Source organism: Astatotilapia calliptera, chromosome 8 (genome assembly GCF_900246225.1).
Source record: "Astatotilapia calliptera chromosome 8, fAstCal1.2, whole genome shotgun sequence".
Lineage (NCBI taxonomy): Eukaryota > Metazoa > Chordata > Actinopteri > Cichliformes > Cichlidae > Astatotilapia > Astatotilapia calliptera.
Window position 1 is genome coordinate 16,500,403 of NC_039309.1, and position 21,311 is coordinate 16,521,713.

The 21,311-nt window shown below is 39.4% G+C and overlaps 3 protein-coding genes across 9 annotated transcripts in view; 2 read left to right on the plus strand and 1 right to left on the minus strand.

Moving 5' to 3' along the window:
• arhgap17a (Rho GTPase activating protein 17a) overlaps positions 1–5,419 on the minus strand; it is a 35,465-nt gene extending 30,046 nt beyond the window's left edge. For 3 of the 7 annotated variants that reach the window (XM_026179046.1, XM_026179045.1, XM_026179044.1), the window contains exon 1: positions 4,794–5,418. In XM_026179046.1, the coding sequence (XP_026034831.1) occupies positions 4,794–4,846 (53 nt within the window). In that variant the 5' untranslated portion in view covers positions 4,847–5,418. Of the gene's footprint in view, positions 1–4,793 lie in introns of all 7 variants that reach the window. The other 4 variants (XM_026179049.1, XM_026179048.1, XM_026179050.1 and 1 more) reach the window with 3 other exon arrangements.
• A 3,617-nt stretch (positions 5,420–9,036) lies between these two features.
• On the plus strand, positions 9,037–16,147 carry lcmt1 (leucine carboxyl methyltransferase 1). The gene is made up of 11 exons (XM_026179056.1): positions 9,037–9,403; positions 9,689–9,780; positions 9,968–10,089; positions 10,239–10,315; positions 11,002–11,063; positions 11,174–11,276; positions 12,939–13,059; positions 13,260–13,361; positions 13,741–13,832; positions 15,286–15,383; positions 15,611–16,147. Exons 1-11 carry the CDS (start codon positions 9,318–9,320, stop codon positions 15,631–15,633), a joined length of 978 nt encoding a protein of 325 aa, XP_026034841.1. The 5' UTR covers positions 9,037–9,317; the 3' UTR covers positions 15,634–16,147.
• A 62-nt stretch (positions 16,148–16,209) lies between these two features.
• aqp8a.1 (aquaporin 8a, tandem duplicate 1) lies at positions 16,210–20,255 on the plus strand. Its single transcript, XM_026179057.1, has 5 exons — positions 16,210–16,985; positions 17,404–17,530; positions 18,363–18,571; positions 19,283–19,417; positions 20,009–20,255. The coding sequence occupies exons 1-5, from the start codon at positions 16,714–16,716 to the stop codon at positions 20,049–20,051; spliced, it is 786 nt and encodes a 261-aa protein (XP_026034842.1). The 5' UTR covers positions 16,210–16,713; the 3' UTR covers positions 20,052–20,255.
• Positions 20,256–21,311: the final 1,056 nt, after the last annotated feature.

Genomic DNA, 21,311 nt, shown 5'->3' on the forward strand with positions numbered 1-21,311 from the left:
ATGGTAACCATGGTGATCTACTATGAACGCAGAAAGCGATTAAGTAAAGCCGTGAACACAATACAGCGGCTGTTACCGGCCACTCAACACAGTCACTAAACTCAGGAGCCAAAAAGGGTCTGCACTTACAGCAGCAACAGTTGGCAGCTTAAGGCATACGGTAATGGATACTGGGCCTAGATGAAAGGAGCTGGAGGTATAATGGAGTGACTCAGCTCATACGGCGCATCTAATGTGGCTGATTACGTAAGCCGATAAATTAACCTGAAGCATAAGATGGGGATGAACAGCAAAGATGTATAGAGACAGATCAAGAGAAAGCTAACCACCAATATTCATATCCAAATGTTCTAATAATAACTAGGTAATTAAACTACAGTCCAGTGTGCAAAACCGTAAAAGGGATGCAAACAACAATTATTTTCTTGATTCAAAAGTCTCAAATATGACAGAAAGTTGCAGAAAATGAGTTTTAAAAATTATTTTGTCAAACTGAAACTTAAATAAGCTCCATGTTTACTATTAGAGTAATTACTGTGGCTGTGTGCAATGAAGTGCCATCTCATTGGCTTTGAAATGGTTGCTTTGAAATTGCAGCAACCACTCATAATTAGCTGCCATCTTCAAAGTGACTGTGGTGCATCAAGGCGGCGATTAAACTGCTATAAGATGGAGTCACCTGCTACAAAGCCACGTGTGCACACGAGATGTGCTCTTCAGCGCAGACTGGCTCAGATTGACTGCAACGCATCGGCAAATTAGCAATCAGTGTGAGTCAGACTGCAGCTGGGTGGAGACAGGTGACCTCCGACCAGACAACCTTGTGATAAATTGGACACTGGGTTGTTTACTCATTATGCGTTTATACACCACTCTGCATTCAATCATTAGTTATTACTAGGCTCTGGCTCTCTCTAAAGTGTGCTTTTTATTTCGTCATCTCTTCCTCCCCTCACCCCCAACTGGTCACGGCACATGGCTGCATCCTCCCTAAGCCTGGTTCTGCTAAAGGTTTCATCCTGTCAACAGGGAGTTTTCCTTACCACTGTCGCCAAGTGCTTGCTGAAAGAGGGACGTCTCATTGTTGGGATTTTCACTGTAAAGTTGTATGGTCTGTATTTTTCAATATAAAGTGCCTTGATGTGAGTGCTGTTGTGATTTGGCAACATATGAATTGAATTGACTCCACACTCAACCAAGCAAGCAACTATACTTTTAGTCAATCACCAAATGCAAAAAATATTCAGTGCAGTCACTTGACAACCACCAGTTTTTTCCCCTGGTGACAGGCAGTTTTCTAAGTTATTTGAACTTTTTTTATGATGGAACCATTATTGAGACACATGGTAGTGATCTTGTTAGTACACTGTCATTTTCAGTCTTTGAGATGTAGCGCTTGGTTTTAAGCAACACTTGGAAACAGCAGCCTAACCTTGCACGTATAGCTTACCAGTGCCACAGAGGCATCCCAGCTGATACATGCCATTGTTAATGTGGAGGGGGAACGCCCAGAGTCACCTATCTTTGTTAGCTCTACGGTGACATTTTGTTGATTCCTGTAGGGAGAGTTTCTTTTCAACTTGAGCCTCTCTTCAAGTCGATCAAGGACTTTCAAATACAATGCATGATTAAATTGCATAACACTCAGCTATGTTGTTAGATATACCATCAAAAGAGGATTATATAATATTGTTGTTTATAAAGCCAGTCAATTATTAACAATGGGGGAGAAGGATAAAAGCGTTGATGAAAACAGTGCAAGCTGAGAGGATGATATTTAAAAGTATTTGTCAATGTGCTGACCGCACGCTTGGGAGAATAGAGGCACACAACAAAGCAGCTATAATTAAAAGAGATGCAAGTGACTGTGGCAATCTACCTCTGCAACCCAGATTATGTCACACACATCTAAATTTAGTTGAGGTGGTAGGCAGTGGGGTGTGCCAACATGCTTAACTTGAAAAACTCTAAACATTTGAGATGTTTTTCTGGTTCATCTATGTCCGAGTTCCCACACATACATGTGCTTGTCTCACACTTCAGCACCACCCATTATTGCCAAAGTGTTACTGTCACTCTAGTTACTGACATGAAACACAGATAAGACATGTGACGTGCATTTCCAGCTCCTTATGCTTTATTCTCTAACAAGAGTAGATCTCCGATTCAAAATAATTCTTATCTTAAGCTATGCTTTCATCAACTTTGAATGGCAGGTTTGTGGGTTTGATGCGTGCCTAAGATATTAAGGATATACGCTCTCTCACAAGCAGAAAAACTATCTGAAACAAAGTGTTTAGAGCAGCCTGAAGCTGTAACTTTTAACTCACCGGAGGCTTTGTTCATGTTTAATATGCAGATCATCAACTGTATGGCAAAAAAAAAAATAGGAAAAGCATATGAAGTCCCCATTAACTGAAAGTTATATGGAGTAAAATTCTCACTTCATTCAAGGTCTGTGAGCGTTCATTTTAATGCAGACAGCAGTCATAGTCTATAACTTCCTATTGCCAAGTTATCTCCTCCAAAGGTGTCACTATCTGAGCACATTACCTGCCGCAAACAAAGATAGACAAAGGGTCAGAAAGTTCATTGACAGCAAGCCACAGTAATCTAAAAGGAGAGGAGAAAATAAAATCCCCAACATGAATCACATGCCGCTATCTTTCTGTTTCACTGTCTTGATTCAACATCAGTTCTCCCGAAACTCTCTCTCCTTCTTCTTTAGAAAGCGTGGCTCTGGGACGCAGCTTCCTGTTTGTAGAAGGAGAGATTTCCTCAGAGCGGCTGCTCGCTGGACACAGTGTTCTGCCTTCGCACAATCACAGGAACCCAGGGGGGCCGGCCGAGACGGCCTTTTGCACTCCCAGGCTTTTTGCAGACTCAAGCAGCCACAAACATAATGGACGAAACAGAGCATGCTCGCTTTGCTCCAAATCCAACCGCTGACAGACCACTCACTCAGAAGGCCGTGCATATGAGTGTATGAGGGATTAACCCTACTTGTGCATACATAAGAGCAAGTAACTACTGCATGCACACACGTGTCTGTTTTCTGCATTACACTCTCTCCACTTCTAATTTACTGCTGCTGAGTGCAGACAGGGAATTATGAGTATTCCAGCTGTCCTGCTTCTCCTGGTCCTGAGTTTTTGGCTTTAGGAGCAGAATATCTCCATAGACCTCCATGTCAGTGCTGCTGTTGCTAAAGTAAACACAGAATGCGCATCAACACACTAATAACCGCAACTTAACAAAGCTGCCAACAACTTATTTTCTGCCAGCCCTGTCTGCTCATGTGCATTTTCATTTACTGCTGATTAGTTGGTCGATTTATTACTTATAAATGTTACAAGTCCAAACTACACAAATTATTTCTAAATTAGGCGACTTATATATTCTATTTTTTAAACCACTGTTAACCATTGTAAAAAAATAAAATAAAAAATCCTTGAACCCACCTGTTAGGGTCTTTTATCTGGTACCATCCACTGTTGGCTGTGCCCAATATCTGCCTAAGGTGCATACCCATAACACCTGACATCATGAGAAAAACCTCTGAGGGTGAAAAGATCCTTTGACATGTCTCACCCTCATGTTTTCACAAGGCTGAGCTTATCGCCAGCTTTAGATATCCAGTTACACAGGGACAGCATGTGTCATCACACAGAAACATAAAAGCACTTGCCGACAGGTCCACACACGACAAAATAAACCCTTACTTATTTTTTCTAAGAACGGATCTAGCCTCAACACTGCCGCACGCCTCAAATTCAAAGGAATGACGAAAGGAGATTTGCTATGCTCTTCTCTGTTTTCTTTCCTTTAAATATGATTACAATGACGGATGTGAATATTAAACCATATCTCAGGCTTTGGACTGCTTTAAAACTCCATTTCAGACAGTTTTAATAATTGAGGATATCACTTCTGGAGTGATCTCAGCCACACAGCTCTGGATGCCAGCGCTGAAGCAGCTGCTCAAACTTTCTGTTTGCAAGGGTCAGCCAATCAACCAGAAGAGCGTTGTGTTAAAGAGAGATGAGCTAAAACACTGATTTTCAGACCCATTATTGAGTGAAGGGCTCCGTCAAGAATAAAAGAGGGCTATTTTTAACTGTAAAACAACCCAAAAATAAAAGTGGAGGCGGCACATAAAGCCACTGCCACGGTCTCATAGGCTTTAGAGTCAGCACAGCGCTTGAATTTGATGCCTACACTCAGCTGCACGGGGGCAAGCAGGAAAAGACATGGACTAGACAGCAAAGGTTTAACCCCTTTGTCACAGACATAATCAGTATAGTGTTCATGAGATATCAGACACAGACTCTTATCATTTTATATGACTAACAGCTGATATGGTAGGAAACCCAGTATCTTTTATAACTGTTTTTTAATGCTCTAATAATAAATGGCCAGGTTTGAAATCTTCACCCTCTTCTACATAAGCACTTACCAAAAAAACCATTTGAAAAGCTGCTAAATCAGTTCAGCCTTAAGAGTTTTTCATCCTTCAGTCTGGTTGTCAAACGATTCATTCATGAAACCTGCTCTACTTGCCAGTGTAGCCTTTCCTTTTATTAGGTTTTTTTTTAATTAATATCAGTTCATGTGACTCTCTTTCTTTGAATTTCACAGTCAGAACTGCTACCAAACAAGTTGGTGTTAATTTACAATAAGGTTAAGAGTTAAATTCCGGTCCAACAAGCTTTAGAAAGCTGCTCAGAACAGCAAGAAGAAAAGTGTGTCTGCTAGTTCGCCTGTAAAGCTTCGGAGCTGAACACAATACTTGCCTGCCGACTGTTTGATTGGCGAGCTGTTTCATCCGATTGAACTGCTTCTTCATTTTCGCTCCCTTGCCAGTTTAGTCGTCCGAAGTTAAGCTTCAAAACCGGCCTTTGGTTTGTCATGAACTTCACAAGGGGGCCTCTCCCAATTTTCCAAGCTGTCGCTATGACAGGGAAAAACAAGCGAGAGCCATTGAGCCCAAAGCCAATTAAAAATAGTTCGTAGCCGAGCTAGCCCCCCGAGCTAGCCCTTCCCAAGTGGAAATTCTAGGCAAAAGTTCCCGCTGGGGGCGACGGCATGACCCGCGAACCTCCTTTTTGGTATCCTTGCGTGCATTAAAGTCCCAAAGTAACCCGTGGCTAACTTTCACCGGCTCCGGCGGCTTTTCATGGCTCCTCTCGGTTGCTGGCTTGTCTGTTAGCCGAATAGCTAACACTGTTAGGGGAGCTGGATAATCCGTCGGCCGCTTTTTTCCACCAGAGCACAGCAGATGACTGAGAGCTGAATGCGCAGCAGCAGCAGCACCTCACCTCTGCCACTGCCAACACACACACACACACAGCGGCAGGAAGTAACGTAAGTGCACGGCCAGCATCTGCCAGGCAGCACCACCTCCACCTGGACACTGCCAGGAGAAACCTACTCAAAACAATGCCCTCCTAAACTAAAACACCAGGATGTTTGTTTGTTTTTGTTTTTCATTTCTATCACTAATATTAGTATAGTGGAAAATGGGGGAAGGGGGGGTACAAAGGGCTTCTAGCAATATATATATCACTATCATATAATATCACTAATATAGTGAAAATTAAAAAAAACAGACACATTTTTGGTTTTAGCTCAAATGGGTTGAATGCACTTAAACCTTGTGGATCTAGTTAATATAAAGCATCTAGGAGTTTGCTCACAGGGTTTCCACATAGAACCACATTCATTTTGTTCAACCTTCTTTCCTCTTCCCAGCAGCTTAAAATGGCTTAAAAAATAGTATCTACAGTGGTGTGAAAAAGGAAGCTTTCTTTCTTCAGTCAGTTCTGTGAAAAACTAAGTGCAAGTGATTGAGCAGCTTGTAGAGCTACCTTTAGGAGCAGTAATTTCAGGTGTTTGCTTTCTGTGTGAGTTTATCAGTCTCTTGCATATTTGTTGGGGAGGTTTGGCCCAAACCTCTTTACAGTGTTGTTTCAGTTTATTGAGGTTTGCAGGCTGTTTCTTATGCTCAGCTCTCTTGAGATCCCGCCACAGCACTTCAGTCAGGCTGAGTGATTGCAGCACCTTTCCTTCCTGTTTCAGTCTTTCTGTTGGAGCTCATATTTGACTCCAGATATTTGCATGTACAGAGGAGTTCACGGCCGACTAAATGACTGCAAGGCTCCCAGATCCTGTGTCTATAAAACAAGCCCAAATCGCCCCTCCACCACCGTGCTTGAAAGCTGGTCTGAGGTGTTTTTATGCTTGTTCGGGTTTTGCCAAACACGGCACTGTGCATTATGGCCAGACATCTCCACTTTGTTCTTGCCTTGTTCCAAAAGTCTTGTGGTTTGTTCAGATGCAACTTTGGAAACCTAAACCATGCTTCCATGTTTGTTTGTTTGTTTGTTTTCTTGGGGGGGGGGGGGGGGGGGGGTAGAAAGGGCTCATGGCAACCTTTCCAAACAAGTCATACTTGTTTTTTTCTAATTGTACTGTCATGAACTTTAATATTTAATGAGTTACTGAAGCCTGCAGAGTCTAGGATGTAGCTCAAGGGTTTTTGTTTTTCAGTTTCTCTGAGCATTGCACGGTTTGACCTCGGAGTAAATGTGCTCTCTTGTGGTATTATGTTAATGCACCTGAATGCTCCAGACCTACAAACTGCCAAAACAGAGGTGCTCACACTTGCTAATGGCCAATGAATCAAGTGCATTAGCAGCTGGCTCCTTCTGACCCTCTTAATTCCAACAGAAGTAGTTGAGGGTGTGCTTAAAAACCTTCTTTGTTTCACACAACTGTAGATTTAACTTTGTTAGCTTGTTTGTGAATTTGTAAATATTTCCTGCTTTATGTTTCCTGCAGGCTTGAAAGCCCTCTATATGCTCATTCACGCAGTGTATTTTTTTGGCCGATAATTTGTTCTACTGTAAAACTTAAAACTATAGGAATTTGTTTTAAGTTCCAGTAATGAACTTTGACTCCAGTAATGTTCCTTTTCTTTAACATGAAGATGGACCACATCATTAACTACAGTCACACCACCAAAAATTCACTATGCAAAATCTAATAAAAGTCTCCAGACTCATTGTATTTAAGCAAAGGAAAAAAAGACTTAATTTAAACTGGCAGGACAGATAAGAGCCTTTGGTTTGCTGCTTTCCTAAACGACAAGTCACTAAAATCTAAAGAAAAAAACATATTACCATTTGAATATATTCTGACCTAAGCCAGTCAAAAATACAATAAAAAAGTTTCACTGACCTGAAACAAAAGAAATTAGGCACATTATAAAACAAAAAGATAAGGAAAAAATGCAAGTAAAGATGGGACTTTCCACAAAGACCAGTGACTAAACAGCTTGGAAGTGAAAAAAATGGGAGCAGGGTATGCAGCTGCTGCAAAAGACACTTTCAAAGCTGTTGATATTACAGACTTTTTATGTGGCTTTATGTTAATAATAATTAGGAATTTCATTCAACTGATAAAGATCTACTCTTTTAACGTGGCTTCCAGGGTTTAATGATCTCAAATTTATGTCAAACCCACCAAGAATGAACACAAAAGATGTTCTTTCTAATAAATAAATAAATAAAACGAAAGCAATGACAATACACAGAAAGAGATGGATTTTACAGGAAGCATTGGCATCACCAAGTCTGGGAATGGAGCCCACATCCTTTTTGCTATGCAGCAATAAAAAAGGCTATATATTCACCCTTAATGCCATTCAACTCAAGTAACCAACACCAGTGAAATGGCTCCAAAAGACTTATGCCAAGAGCCAAATGCATTACGCTTCTGTAAGATCGAAACTGTGGATTTTAAAGATTTGCCACTCAGCTGTTCATTAATGCAGTCATGTGGATTGTTCGGAAATCACTCTGACAGTATCAGACTGTTTAATGCAAACCTCACAGCTGCTTATTACAGTCTTTGTCTCATGATCTCAGCAGCTGTACACTTTGTTATCTTCCTGTGCAGAATTCAAAAGGATTAATTGTCTGATCATCTGAGTGACATTCGGTGTCCTCGGTGAGACTGACTTTAACGTGGTGGGATTTCCCTTTCAGTTTGCCCACACCTGTGTCAGAGGTCCAATTTCATATGTTATTGTTCTGCATATGCACGCCTACGTGCTTATTTAACTCTTTTGATCGTTGTGGTTTTGTTAGTGTTATCCTGTAAGAGCTGGTTTACCTCACACACCTTTTTTTTCTTCCAGCTGTCCCCTGTAGGGGTCGCTACTGCGGATCATCTGCCTCCCATCTGAACCGATCCAGAGCTTTCTGTCACACCAGCCCTCTGCATGAACGTCCTCTCTGGCAGCTCCAAATTTAACATATTTTGTCTAGGGTATCATCCGATGAAGAAGATATCTCAAACATACGTAATAAAAAATGTCTGAACATTTTTGTGTCGACTGTCATGTCTAATTTATTTATAGCCTATACCACACTGAAACAACAGAAGCTGACCCAAAGTGCTTCAAAGACAGGTGCATTTGGATCCCAGGTCTCAAAATAAATAATAAATAAATAAATAATCCAGTTTCAAAATATTTCAAGGTGTTTCCCCCCATGTATTAACTAATTATTATAGAAACTAACAATCACAGTGATTCAGTGGCCCATTAAAATGTGTCAAAAATGTGCTAATTGGTCATGATTCATCTCATAAATCACGACACACCGTTCTCCCCTGCATAAGTGGTCTTTATACGTTAAAGGTATTAATGTTGGTATTGGTATTGTCTGTACTGACCCTCTATTTATTTGGTATATTGTGGAGGTAAGCATCAACGACACAGCTCTCAGTTCTCACTCCTTCTTTATTCGTCTCCAACATCAACTGCGCATATCGCGCCACAAAACACAGGAACACACTTCCTCTACACTGGGTGTGAGTGGAGCCCTCTAGTGGTCCACCACAATATGATCAATACTAACATTTGCAGTACTGCACAAAAGTACTGCAGCACTCTGCGTTGCTTTTTCCCCCCTTTAACCTCTCGAGGTTTATTTCCTCCTTTTTCAAAATAAGAGCACCTGTAGTACTCTTAATCTGAAAAGCAAACCCAAGCCGGAGGTGATTATATTTTGCTTCCGGGCAGTTGTTTATTCATACATTTTCAGCTCCAAGTAGTTTGTAAATAGGCAGCGATATTTATAACCTCGTTACGTACCGGTTATTATTTCTGCCATCTCGTAACTTGCAGGCTTTTCACCAGGACTTCCGCCTCCCGACTACGCTCGCGGTGTTTTCTCTGCAGTTTTACTAGTTAGCTTGTAGCAGGTAACCAGAGCCCAGCAGGTGGACGAGCAGCAGGACGGGAATCACCAATGGCAGCTCGGCAACCCTTCACAGACACGGACACTGCTGATGAAGCAGTGAGGGCGACGTGTGACGATGCAACCACATGCAAAAGGTAACAACATCATTTGGAGTCAGTAAAGGTAACGTAAGGCGAAGAAGTCAAAGGCTAAAGCTCATTCTGCATGAGTCAGTTACCCTGATATTTCAATGCTATCGTTATTTACAGCAACACCATTGAAATACAGAAACTCCTCTCTGGTTGTTGTTGACACAACTAGGCTGTTTAGTAGTATTGTTTGTGGGTTTCTATCATAAGCATCAATTTAATATTTCAATGAGTAATCTGGCTTTGAATGTATGACACAGCTTCATGTAGTATATAAAATCTATGTTATAGGTTTGCTACCAGTAAAGGCTACTGGAAGGACCCTTATATCCAATACTTTGTAAGATCTGTAGGAGACCGAAAGGCCCCTGAAATCAACAGAGGCAAGTAATGAAGCAGCTTTCCTTAAAACCACGTGGCCTTTTATAGCTTGTTGGACAATCTCTGTCTAGTATTTGTAATATAATTTCATAATTTGTCATTTAACATATAAGCTGGTGAAATATAACCAGCTCATAACACTTGTTGTACAGTTTAGTTAGTTTTTGCGTGTCTCATGTGATTTGACAGGTTACTACGCCCGTGTGCAGGGAGTGAACCACCTCCTCGATGCGTTTCTAAGGAAAACACAGTGTGACTGTCAAGTCATCAACCTGGGTGCTGGACTGGATACCACATTTTGGAGGCTAAAGGTTTGCAAGCAATCAGCTTGCTCTAAATCTGATTTTCATTAATCTGTGACTTTAATCATGTCTCATGTTGTGACGTGACTGCATCCAAATACCTTCTATTTGCCCTCAAAAAACTTACTGCTAATCTTGTGTGTTTATATGTGTTATAGGATGAAAACCTCATGCCACGGAAGTTCTTTGAAGTTGACTTTCCAACTGTTGTGGCAAGGAAAATACACAATATAAAGTAAGACAACGTGATTTTTCTGCTGTATTCCAGTCTTTAAAATTCTAAGTTTGAACTTGCATATTAGTCATCGTTTTAGGTTTAATTATCTTAATTTATATCCATTAAATATATAACAAGATCACCCAAGGCTGAACCTTTTGTGCATGCATGCAAGAATCAAATGCCTGGATCTGGGATTTTTCTAGGGGAATGAAGCGAGCCTCATTCAATGATATTTGCATACAGAATGGTTCTTATAACCTCCTCTGCGGATTTAATTATGACTAAATGAAAGGAAAGTGAATGTCATGTTTATATTGGTTTCTTTGGTGACTGTAATGTAGAGGAGCGATCCATAGAGGGAGCTAGAGCCTCTTGTTTCATAAAAAAGATCATTTACAGCTGGGCCACAAAAGGGCTGGAGTGACATCGTAACTGTATTTGCAAAACAAATCAGCCTGTAAGAAAAATTTAAACGCCACATTAATTAATTTACTAACAGGGAATTTGAGTTGAAAAATACACTAAAAGCTACATGCACTTAATGAACTAATAATTATATAGTTCTGATTTGTATATTTATAATGTATAAATACATTTTTAACACTTTGGAACTGAAAATCTCTGCTAGTTTGTATGAACACCTGGATACTTATTTACTGCTGATATTCTGTTTTAATTATGACTTTGCTTTCTTTGATTAGGACAAAACCTCCTCTGTCCAAACCCATCATCGAAACCCACTCAACAGACTCCTTACTGCTAGGTACGCAGTAACTGGTGCAGTTATTTTGGTATCCAAATGATGCTTCAGTGGCTTTAAATACCAATTATATGACTCCAACTCTTTCTAACTGTGGTTCTGTCTTTCTCCAGATGCCCACAGCCTCGAATCAGATCGTTACTGTATCATTGGGGCGGACCTCAGAGACATCTCCAGTTTGGATGAAAAACTGAAAAAGTTTCAACTTAACCCAGAGTATGTGTTATACATTTTTGTATTTTATCTCTTAAATGGAAAAATCTATTTTAAAAAAGCTCCCTATCATTCCACTTTATTAGTACCTTTTACAGCTCTCTATCAGTTGTAATTTGTTTTCGCTCAGGGCCTCAAGAATTGCAGCTTATCTCTTTGTTGTGTGTAAGTAGCTGAAGATAACAAGAGGCACCCTACTGATGTGTGTGGCTGCAAAGCAGATGGAATGTCAACCTTCTGCAGCTTGCATGCCACGCCCATAAGGCACGCTTGAGTATGAAACACTAAAACTCAGTCAGACTTAAAATGCGTCTGTATGCTTAGTCATGGTTTTGCTTATATTCTGCTAAACATGCTAACTCGGGGAGCTAGCATGACTCATGAACAGCAGATCTGAGCGCTAATTTGTTCTATTGCGAAACGCGACATGGAAGATTCATTTTAACCGCCATAGTTGTAGTTTATTTATATTATTGTGTTTCTTTGTATGCCACACACCACTGCATTTACAGGTACATGACACATACAACTCTGCAACACACAAAAAGAGCCAGCGAGAAACACAAGCAAAAGTTTTGTCCCTTTAGAAATGATCATTTAAAAATTGCATTTGTGAAACATGCAAGTGTGACACATGTCTCAAATAAATACATTTTAAAATAAATATTTTACACAGCACTGTAGATTATTTATGACTTATTACAAATGAGCTTTTTTAAGTTTAAAATTATGCAGGATTCTGTTTAAGATCTGTAGAAAAAAATGTTTGAAATAAGAGTTTAGAATATTGTGTCTTGCACTTCCTGTGCGTTAGGAGCCCAAAACTCTTAGTAGAACCATGAGGTCACTGAGCAATTGGGGAGCCTGTAAACGATGTGCAAAATGTACGTTCTTATCTCTTGCGCACAGAGATTCCTACAGATTTTCTGAACTTTTTGATGTTACTGCCATCAAAAAACGTTTTTCTTACAATGCTACATTTTCTTACTGTGACATTTCTGTGTTCTATTGTGAATAAAATATGGGTTTGTGAGATTTGGAAATCATTTGCTTTTTAATTTTTCATTTACATTTTACACAGTAATTGGCTTTATAAATGAAACACAAAGAACCTTAACAGTGGTGTGCTTTTATGGTTTCCTGTTCTGTCTATTATATGAATGTGTACCTCATAATAGATTATTCATTTTTAAGTTATTGTGTTATTGTGGTTGCCTTTACAACCTTAGACACCACTTTAATACATTTTTTTTTTTATGAGGAATCTTTACAGCCACCTTCTATCCTTCAGCTGTTTGATATTTAGATTTCAGCTGTAGCATCACTTTACCAGTTGTGTTGAATGAAAATAGGGCATAGAGAGATAAGACAAGGACATTTTTGCAGCAGGGCCAGTGGACCTTTTCGAGATAGCTGGGAACTTTTTTTTTTTTTTGGCCTAATTTACTATTGAAAGCTTGCATAAGAACAGGAAGCTGTTTTTTCCCCATCTACCAGCATTACAGGAATATGAGCACCTTCACTTTTTTCCACTACACTGGATTAAATGAAGACATTTCTGCACATTATATTCTTCTGCATGTGGATAAATGTTTTGTCTTTGCCGAGATCTCACTAAGTGCATTCTTGATATGTTGTTCTTTTACGTGCTGGTCTCATCTCCAGGTTACCGACATTGCTTCTGTCAGAGTGTGTGCTGGTCTACATGACACCATCTCACTCCTCCAACCTTGTTCACTGGGCAGCAGAAACCTTTCACACTGCCATGTTCATCAACTATGAACAGGTAAACAAATTTAACAACTTCATAATTAAGTACTTGTTTTTTTTTTTTCCCAAGCATTAGTTGCAAATTCTTTTGTACCTTTCTAGTCATCAACTGTTTGCAACCTAAGTACGACACACTGAGTATTTGAAATGCTTCATGTAGATTGGAGCTGAGTAACAGGGAGCAAAATGTGATTTATGCACTGTCTTTGTGTCCAGGTCAACATGAGCGATCGATTTGGTCAAGTGATGATCGAGAACCTGCAGCGTCGCCAGTGCACCCTGGCGGGAGTGGAGGCCTGCCAGACTCTGGACTCTCAGGTAACCTCCATCTCATCAGTGACTTTGTTAGCATCAATACACATCATGAGGGATTATGAGCAGGTTAACTAGCTGTCAAGTTTTAGACAGACCCCCAACAAGTTGAGTCCCCTCACTCAGCCTGGAGAAGGTTTTTTTCTCTTGTTAAAAATGAGTTTTTCCTTCCCACTGTTGCCAAGTACTTGCTCACATGGGGTCGGCTGATTTTGGAGGTTTTCTCTTTATTATTGTGAGGTCTTTACCTTACAATAATAAAGCTCCTTATATAAAATTGAATTGAACATCCAAGAGATGCTGTGTACACTAACAAATGACACTGCGTTGCTGGTTGTATTATTTATTTTGTTTTGGGAGGACATTAATTTGTCTTCGTTTGCAGAAGGATCGGTTTCTGAAAACTGGCTGGGAACACGTTGACGCTCTAGATATGATGACGGTCTACACTATGCTCCCTCAGGATGATGTGGCAAGGTAATGCAGGCAGTATCAAGAATCTTGAGGCAACTGTTGTTGCTATTTGGGGCTATATAAATGCTTTCTCTATGGAAGGATGGATATCTGCTTATCTGATATCTGCTATCTGGTCTGTGCTTCTGTAGAAATTACCCAAACACTTATTATGTAACTCTATGTAATGTTTGGTTACGTTATGTCATGATGCACTAAAGTACTGTCAGAGTGTTGGCTCTGCACCAGCAATGGCTCTGCGTTGGTGGAAAAGAGTTTATTTTACTGTCTTTTTTTCCCCATCTCCACCTGTGTGTGGATGGTGGAGGGATTTCTAGTATTCAGGTCCTCTAACATATCAACATATAGCTGCTTTATTTATCTTGGTTAAATAAAGCAGCTCAGCTGTGCTGAAGCAGACGATTCTGAACTTATTTGAATGCTTTAAATGTTTATAACCCTTTTCACTTTTCCGATACAGATATTACAAGTTAGCTCATTTGCAGTTGGTAAATGGAAGTGCTGTGAATGCCGTGGCAGAGTCATGATTTACACATTTTGGTAAATTTCCAGGGCCATTTACCCGAAATTCGCTTCTTGTCGTCCATGAACTCGTGACCTTGCTGACTCATTAAAACACTCTTTTATTTCAAATCCTTCCCCTTTCTCCACCTCTCTGCTCTTTTCCCACAGTGCTTTCACTTCCTTATTTTACCATTATACATTTACACTGGATTAAGTAAGCAAATATATATTTAGCAAATCAAATGTTCCACATTTTTTCCTCATTTTCAGCTATGAATTCATCTTTATCTGTTTTTTTTAAAATATGGAAATGTTTTTAAAATTGTTTCACTTAATTATGTCTTATGTCTTTATATACATTAGTTGAGTTTTATGTGATTTTTAGCTCATTAAAGAATTTTTAAGCTTAATCTATATCTCCAGTTTTCTTATTGTCGATAGGTCCGGCTTTGGTGGTTACGTTTGATACTCGCCGAGCGTAGAGTGCACTTGCTCGGGTTCTTGTCTTGCTTCTTCATCTTAATCCAGTTAAATTGCGACTGTTACCATTTTATGCGCTAGTAAAGCTGCCAGTGAAGGCCAGTAAAGTTTGAAGTCCTGACATTATAATTGATGTCCATTTTTATGGATTCTCTGACTGGAGATAACGAGAATATTGAATATTGTATATGGAATGTTGTGGAGTTTTACTATGAGGAATTCATCTGGAAAAAGCCTCGGTGAAAGGTATTTATAGGATTGTTGCATTATCCAGTACTGTGAATCAAGCCCCCCCAATTTATTTATATTGTTTTTTGAGTGCAGCAATCTATTGAAACCTAGTTTGAAATCATTCAGTGTTGCTTCAGTTTAGCTTTTTTAAGGTCCCGCCACAGTCTACATGACTGTAGCTTCCTGAAATGAAAAGTCACATTTTAAGACAAAGTCTTGAGTAGATTTTCATTTCTTTCAGAATTGAGCGTCTGGAGTTCTTGGATGAGAAGGAACTGTTGCAACAACTTCTTCAGCACTACAATATCTGCTGGGCCACCAAGGATAAGCTTAATCTGGGTAATGCACACTTTAATGTTAGCCTTATGAATGGACACGTAAGCTGTGAGAGGACATCAAAGTGACAGACGCTATGTTTCAGGATGTTCTCTGACTACAATGGTGACAAACTGACTGTCAGCGTGTTTACTTTGTCGTACTCGTGCGTGTTTTTCAGATCCCCCGCTCATCAGTTTGAATGTCTGCTGTGGCCATTAACAAGAACAGGTCATGTTCTCTTTCCACAGGTCTCTCTCAGTTGGCGTTTTGAGCATTAAATTGCGCCACTTTTTGTGTGTGTCCGCCAAAACCAACAGCGGGAGAAGACGTGTTAAAGGAGGCCTAAGGAAAGAGGAAGTCATTAATTCTCTGCCGAGCCCCGCATCTGGGATTTGTTCCGGTGTGAAAAGTCCCGGCCTCAGCAAAATGCAGTTTCACAAGCATCCTTGATATCCCTGTATGTGTCGAAGACATGATGAGAATTGTGAACATGTCCAAAACATCAACAAATCTGCTCTTGTGTGATGGAGATGAAAGAATGTATTAAGAATCACAGATGTTACTTATTTGTGCTTTCCTGATTTTCATGTGCCATTTTAATTTAATTTATTGATCAGATTATTACTTGCATGCCATAAATAGTGAAATACATACAAATGCTCGTTAATTTCACATTTACCTGCAAAATGTTGACCCTAGCTGAGAGAAAGTGACAGATTAGTTTGTTATTGATTATATTTGATGATCAATCAAGTGCAGATAATTAAAGAAAATCTTTTGTGTAAGATGTCGTTGAACTGTCAGTTATCTACTTTGTTATGGACGTCATATCTGAACGATTATGTTTAAAGCCTTGGCTTATCCAGAGTGCGTGCGATATTCTTGGGAGTGAACACCACGATAAGTTCTGAGAATTCTTGATTGCATTAATTGCGCAGGTAGACTTTGTGTTGGGTTGTATCATTGACTGATGACTTTATTTAGGGGACCTTATAGATCATAAAAGTTACTTATTTATTTGTATTGGTATCTGTAGGCTTATTGATGAGCTTAGGTTCAGCAATAAAAAAAAAAAAACACAACTAAACATTGTGATTGTGTAACAGGACCTTCACCCTGACTACTTTGATGTTCCACGACAAGACTAATCATTTAACAAGCTCATCTTAAATATTTTGGCAGTATAAAAAATTGCAGGCAGGAGGGGCATCACAGCGAAAACGCATGGACGCATTTCCCTCTTGCATCATCATATGTGTGGCTTATATACAGAACTATATGCTGATCGTACTGTAGTCCACCAGTGGAAGTGGAGGGAGTCAAGCACAGGGCAGAAGGTTTCAAATACAGCATGTCAGGGCTAGAAAGTAAGACAGAGGTCTTCACAGTAACCGAAATGGGGGAGCCGAAGGTGGAGAAAGACATTGGCAACAGAAGTAAGATACGATGCAAATATGAGCTGTACGTGCAGCCCTGTCTGGCTGAGCTGTTGGGAACCTGCTTGTTCGTATTTGTGGGGTGTGCCTCTGTTATCGGGAACGTGGAAACGGGGGGTGTCATCCAGCCTGCCGTGGCACATGGACTGGCCCTGGGAGTGCTGATCACAGTGTTTGGACAAATCAGGTACAGATTTATTATATACTGTTTTTTCTTCTTGTTCTTACAGTATTAAAATAGAATTTTGGGGGGATTTTGGTTAGTGTAAAAGCAAAGAAAAAAGAAATTTATGGATATTTTTAGGATTTAGTGCTTAGAGTAAAAAGCCCTAACTTGTAGAAGTTGCTTTAATTTAAAGAGCATCTAGGTGTTGGAAACCACAGCAAAAAAACCCTTTTAAAAATATTCTGATGCATTTTTTTGTCACACTTTGTATTGCCTCAGTTTGATACAACAAAGGTAGCACACACATAAACACATTATTCAAATGCTCTTTTCATCCCACTCTATTCTTTGATCCTTTTTCATCTATTCATCCATTTTTGACGGACAGTTGTGACCGCTTGATCACTTTATAGACTAAAATTAATTCCAATTCTTGCAGTGGGGGACACTTTAATCCTGCAGTGTCGCTGAGCGTCTACCTGTGCGGGGGGATGAAGCTGATTTTGCTCGTACCTTACATCGTAGCTCAGATGGCCGGAGGAGTGGTTGGTGCTTTTTTGTCAAAGGTAAGATATAGTCTAAATAAAAGATGAAATACTAAAGACGCAAATTCATTATAAGTCAAGATGTTAAATTTTGTCGTCAGTCTAATTGTTGATTTTTTTTAACTAAATGCTAAAATGCAAAAAATGTTATTTCATGCACTGCCAGTGTGGAAAATTTGTTTTTCTTTGTAATCATTGGCCTTTAGATAGTGGTAAGAAGATGTCAACAATATGTTTAGGGTTTTATTTTGTTACAAATAGTTTTCTGTAAGTTGTGCAAATCACTATATATTTCATTTAATTATGTTATTTCTATATTTCAATGTAAAAGTTTAAAAAAAACTTGCAATGCAGGATATAATAATAATTAATAAATGAATTAACTAATTAACTGATGGAGTGATATGTTTTAAAATCTGTAAAAATCAGTCAAAATGGGCTCTCAAGACTTGAATTTTCATTTTTTCATCATTTTTACTTTGATCTTAGTTTTGAGTAAGTCAGCGTTTGTTTATTCTGGCATGACTCTAATGTTTTGTCATGTAAAATGTGAATTTACAAGGTTATGTCATCATTTTTACATCATTGAACCCAATATTTTCGACTTGCTGTGTATAAATATGGATGACACACTATGACAGTTCAGAATTGTGATTTCTGATTACTTACCAAGCAGCACTTTGACTTCAAGATTGATAACATCATTGACTTGACCTTATCAAGACTGAGCCAAAAACATTTACCATACAAGATTGTAATTTAAGATCATTAAATGATATTTTGATTTACTGAAAAAAAGAGTTAAGGTTCCAGTCATGTTATATCCTATGTGTTCTACTTGTTGTGCTTTTAGGCAGTGTATCCCTCTAATAACTATACCGCTTCCCTCGGAGGAGCCTTTAAAGTGGTCTCTGCTGACGCTGGTAGATCCACCCTGGTAGAAATGTTGTTGACCCTGATCCTCACCATGGTGGTGTGCCTGGGGGCCGTCAACAGGAGAACCCAAACAGACGGGGTTCCTTTTTGCATTGGCCTCACTGTGGCTGCCAACATACTTGCTGGGTAAGAATCTCAGGAGGAATCACTGGGAGCTAGACTCTGATCACTATTAGGGCATTGATAGGAGCCGTGGTTTCAGATTTAAAATAATAATAATAATAAAAAAAGGTCTACTTGTTTATTTTGTCCTGCTTTTGGTTGACTTTTGTAATAAGTACTGAAAAGGAGAAAAAGTAAAATTCAAAATGGCAGAACCTAAAGATACTGGTTCTTATTATAGCCCAGGGGGTCTCAGACTGTGGGGCAGTGCCACCTTGGGGGGTGTTGCTAATGGGGGGGAATGAAAGTGAAACTAGTATGATATGATAATATGATATTTTTTTTTTTGGGAAAATAAACAAGAGCGTTCTACTGCTACTACATCATCTTTTTACTTTACTAAAATTAAACTTTTTTTTTTTTAACTTAAATCACTGATACAAATTAAAAGATGTAGGGTGTGAACTTCTTTCAGCTCATAAAGCAAGACATGGCAGCAAAGGTCTGAGAACCACTGGAACAGGTTAATCTCTGTTTCCTCTAATGTATCCTCATGAGTTTATTAACTTCGTCAAGTTTCCCTTTTAAATGAGTCTTTATGTCATGCACAAGCATGTGGACCATTATCCCATTGCTTGTATATCCTGTTTTTCTTGCATGAGAAGTGTGCTGCTGATCTGCATCACTGATCTCCAGCTGTATTAACGTGTTGGTTTGTCATGACTGTTATTTCAGAGGGACTTTGTCTGGAGCTTGCATGAACCCTGCCCGTGCCTTTGGTCCTGCCATGGCTGCCAACCACTGGGACAATCACTGGGTCTTCTGGGTTGGACCCGTTGCTGGTGCACTGCTAACTGTCAGCATCATCAGGTAAAGATTCAGGACATGTTATTTGCTTTTGCGTCCAAAAGTCAAACGTGCACATTTCACATATGTCTAGTATAGATTTGTAGTTCCTCGTAAAAAAGGCCATATTCATGTAGCATTGCAGTACTACTGTTGGGATGAAAGTGGGTGGCAAGTCAGTTCAAGTACGATAGTCAGCCACAATATTACGTTCACCTTTTTAAATACTCTTAGTATTTCGGTAGGTCTTATTTATTTATTATTAGTTACTTCTGCAAGGCCAATCATAATGCTTAAGTATTAAATCCTTCTTAACCATTTATAGACCCAACACACCTACTACACTGGAACTCCTGGGGTCTTATGAGAAACACTTTGCAGTTACATTAAGTCTCTCTAATGTTGTTTCTATTTAGATTATGCCTCTTTGAAGAATCTGTGTATTCAGAATACACACATCCTACAAAAGATGGAATATGTGTAAAAAGCACACAGTGGCTTTGTACCACATCATGTGCATTTTAGCAAATCTTTCTTAGATGAATGAAAGGTCATGACAATAAATGGATAATAAATGTGATGGAAACAACCAGTAAAGATTATCTTTTTTCGCAGGTTGTTGATCGGTGACCATAAAACTCGAGTTGTGCTAAAGTGAAGGCCTAATTCATTAAAGAGGACTGCAGAGACCACAACCAGTTGATGGGTATCTTGGCATCTTTTCCATTCGGATGGTCATACATTTCTCAGCAACATGGGAAGAATCTGTGCCTACAGATATCCACCATAACTGTTGGCTTCTATTGTTTGGCTGGAAAAAGTCCAGGCATATTTAACAATAAAAGTTTCTTTCAAACGCTCACACTGTCTGCTCTCTGCACTACTTAGTTGAGTCTTTTGTATTTGTTTGAATCAAAGTCCCACATGGCAAGGAGTATTTTAATAGTTTTATTACTTAAATGACGGTACAAGGACAGGCCAGTGGCTTAAAATATAAAGGCAGATTAGAATCATAAACTGGTGTACTTCGATCCAATGATACTTGAAACGTAGATTCTTTTTTTTCTTTTTTTTTAAGACAAAATACTCCGTTGCAAGTGAAAATTTCATAATCAAAATGAACAAAAGTCTTGAGTCACTCATTGTAAATCTCGTTGGGGAATTATTGAAACGTGCTAATACATGTTGATGAAAGACAGCATATAACGAAAAAACCTAGCTTGTACAATTCTGTTGAGTTTGAAAGTAAAAGGACTGCTTCTTATGTAGCGCTTTTATACTCTGCCTAGGTAGACCAGCCCATGACTGATAGTGTCCACTGTGTGTGTTTCTATACACGTATGCTTTTACTGCAGTGGTGGTGTGAGGTTAATAAATGAAGCCTTTGCCAATCAGATGCCTTAAACATGTTACTGCGTGGCAGATCAAAATCTGACTGTTCTTGTCTGTCTTCATAATTCCATCAATGTTGACAAGATCCTCAACACCACTGGCTCTCCAAACCATGACAGAGCCTCCACCTGTTTTACAGATGGCTGTAAGCACTCGCTGTTGGACCTCTCTCCTGACCTGCTTCAATTCTCAATTCAACACACCATAAAACCCGTTCCCGCCGTTTTTCAGTCCAGTTCTCGTGTAAGCTAGCGTGCCTTAGCCTTTTCTCCCTCCTTTCCAGTCTCCAGTTTCCAGCCAGTCTTCCACAGAGACCATTTCTGATGAGGCTTCAGTGAACAGGCCTTTGTCAAGTCTTAAGGACATGACTTTCAGATACTGTTCCCCTACTGTTGATTGTTTTTTAGGTTTTAGCCTGCCACTTCTTGTTTTTGTCCTCCACAGAATGCTGAGATATGTCAGGCTTTTAGCTAATAGCTCTTTGGTAATCAGCTTCGTGGAGCAAAACTATAATTTTATGCCCGTC

What these genes read in the sequence shown, in the direction of transcription:
- lcmt1 (XM_026179056.1), top strand. Translation starts at nt 9,318, where the DNA reads ATGGCAGCTCGGCAACCCTTCACAGACACGGACACTGCTGATGAAGCA. An exon ending in GATGCAACCACATGCAAAAG is followed by an intron (nt 9,404 to 9,688) that starts GTAACAACATCA and finishes TCTATGTTATAG; the next exon opens with GTTTGCTACCAGTAAAGGCT. An exon ending in CCACATTTTGGAGGCTAAAG is followed by an intron (nt 10,090 to 10,238) that starts GTTTGCAAGCAA and finishes TATGTGTTATAG; the next exon opens with GATGAAAACCTCATGCCACG.
- aqp8a.1 (XM_026179057.1), top strand. Translation starts at nt 16,714, where the DNA reads ATGTCAGGGCTAGAAAGTAAGACAGAGGTCTTCACAGTAACCGAAATG. An exon ending in ACAGTGTTTGGACAAATCAG is followed by an intron (nt 16,986 to 17,403) that starts GTACAGATTTAT and finishes CAATTCTTGCAG; the next exon opens with TGGGGGACACTTTAATCCTG. An exon ending in CTAACTGTCAGCATCATCAG is followed by an intron (nt 19,418 to 20,008) that starts GTAAAGATTCAG and finishes CTTTTTTCGCAG; the next exon opens with GTTGTTGATCGGTGACCATA.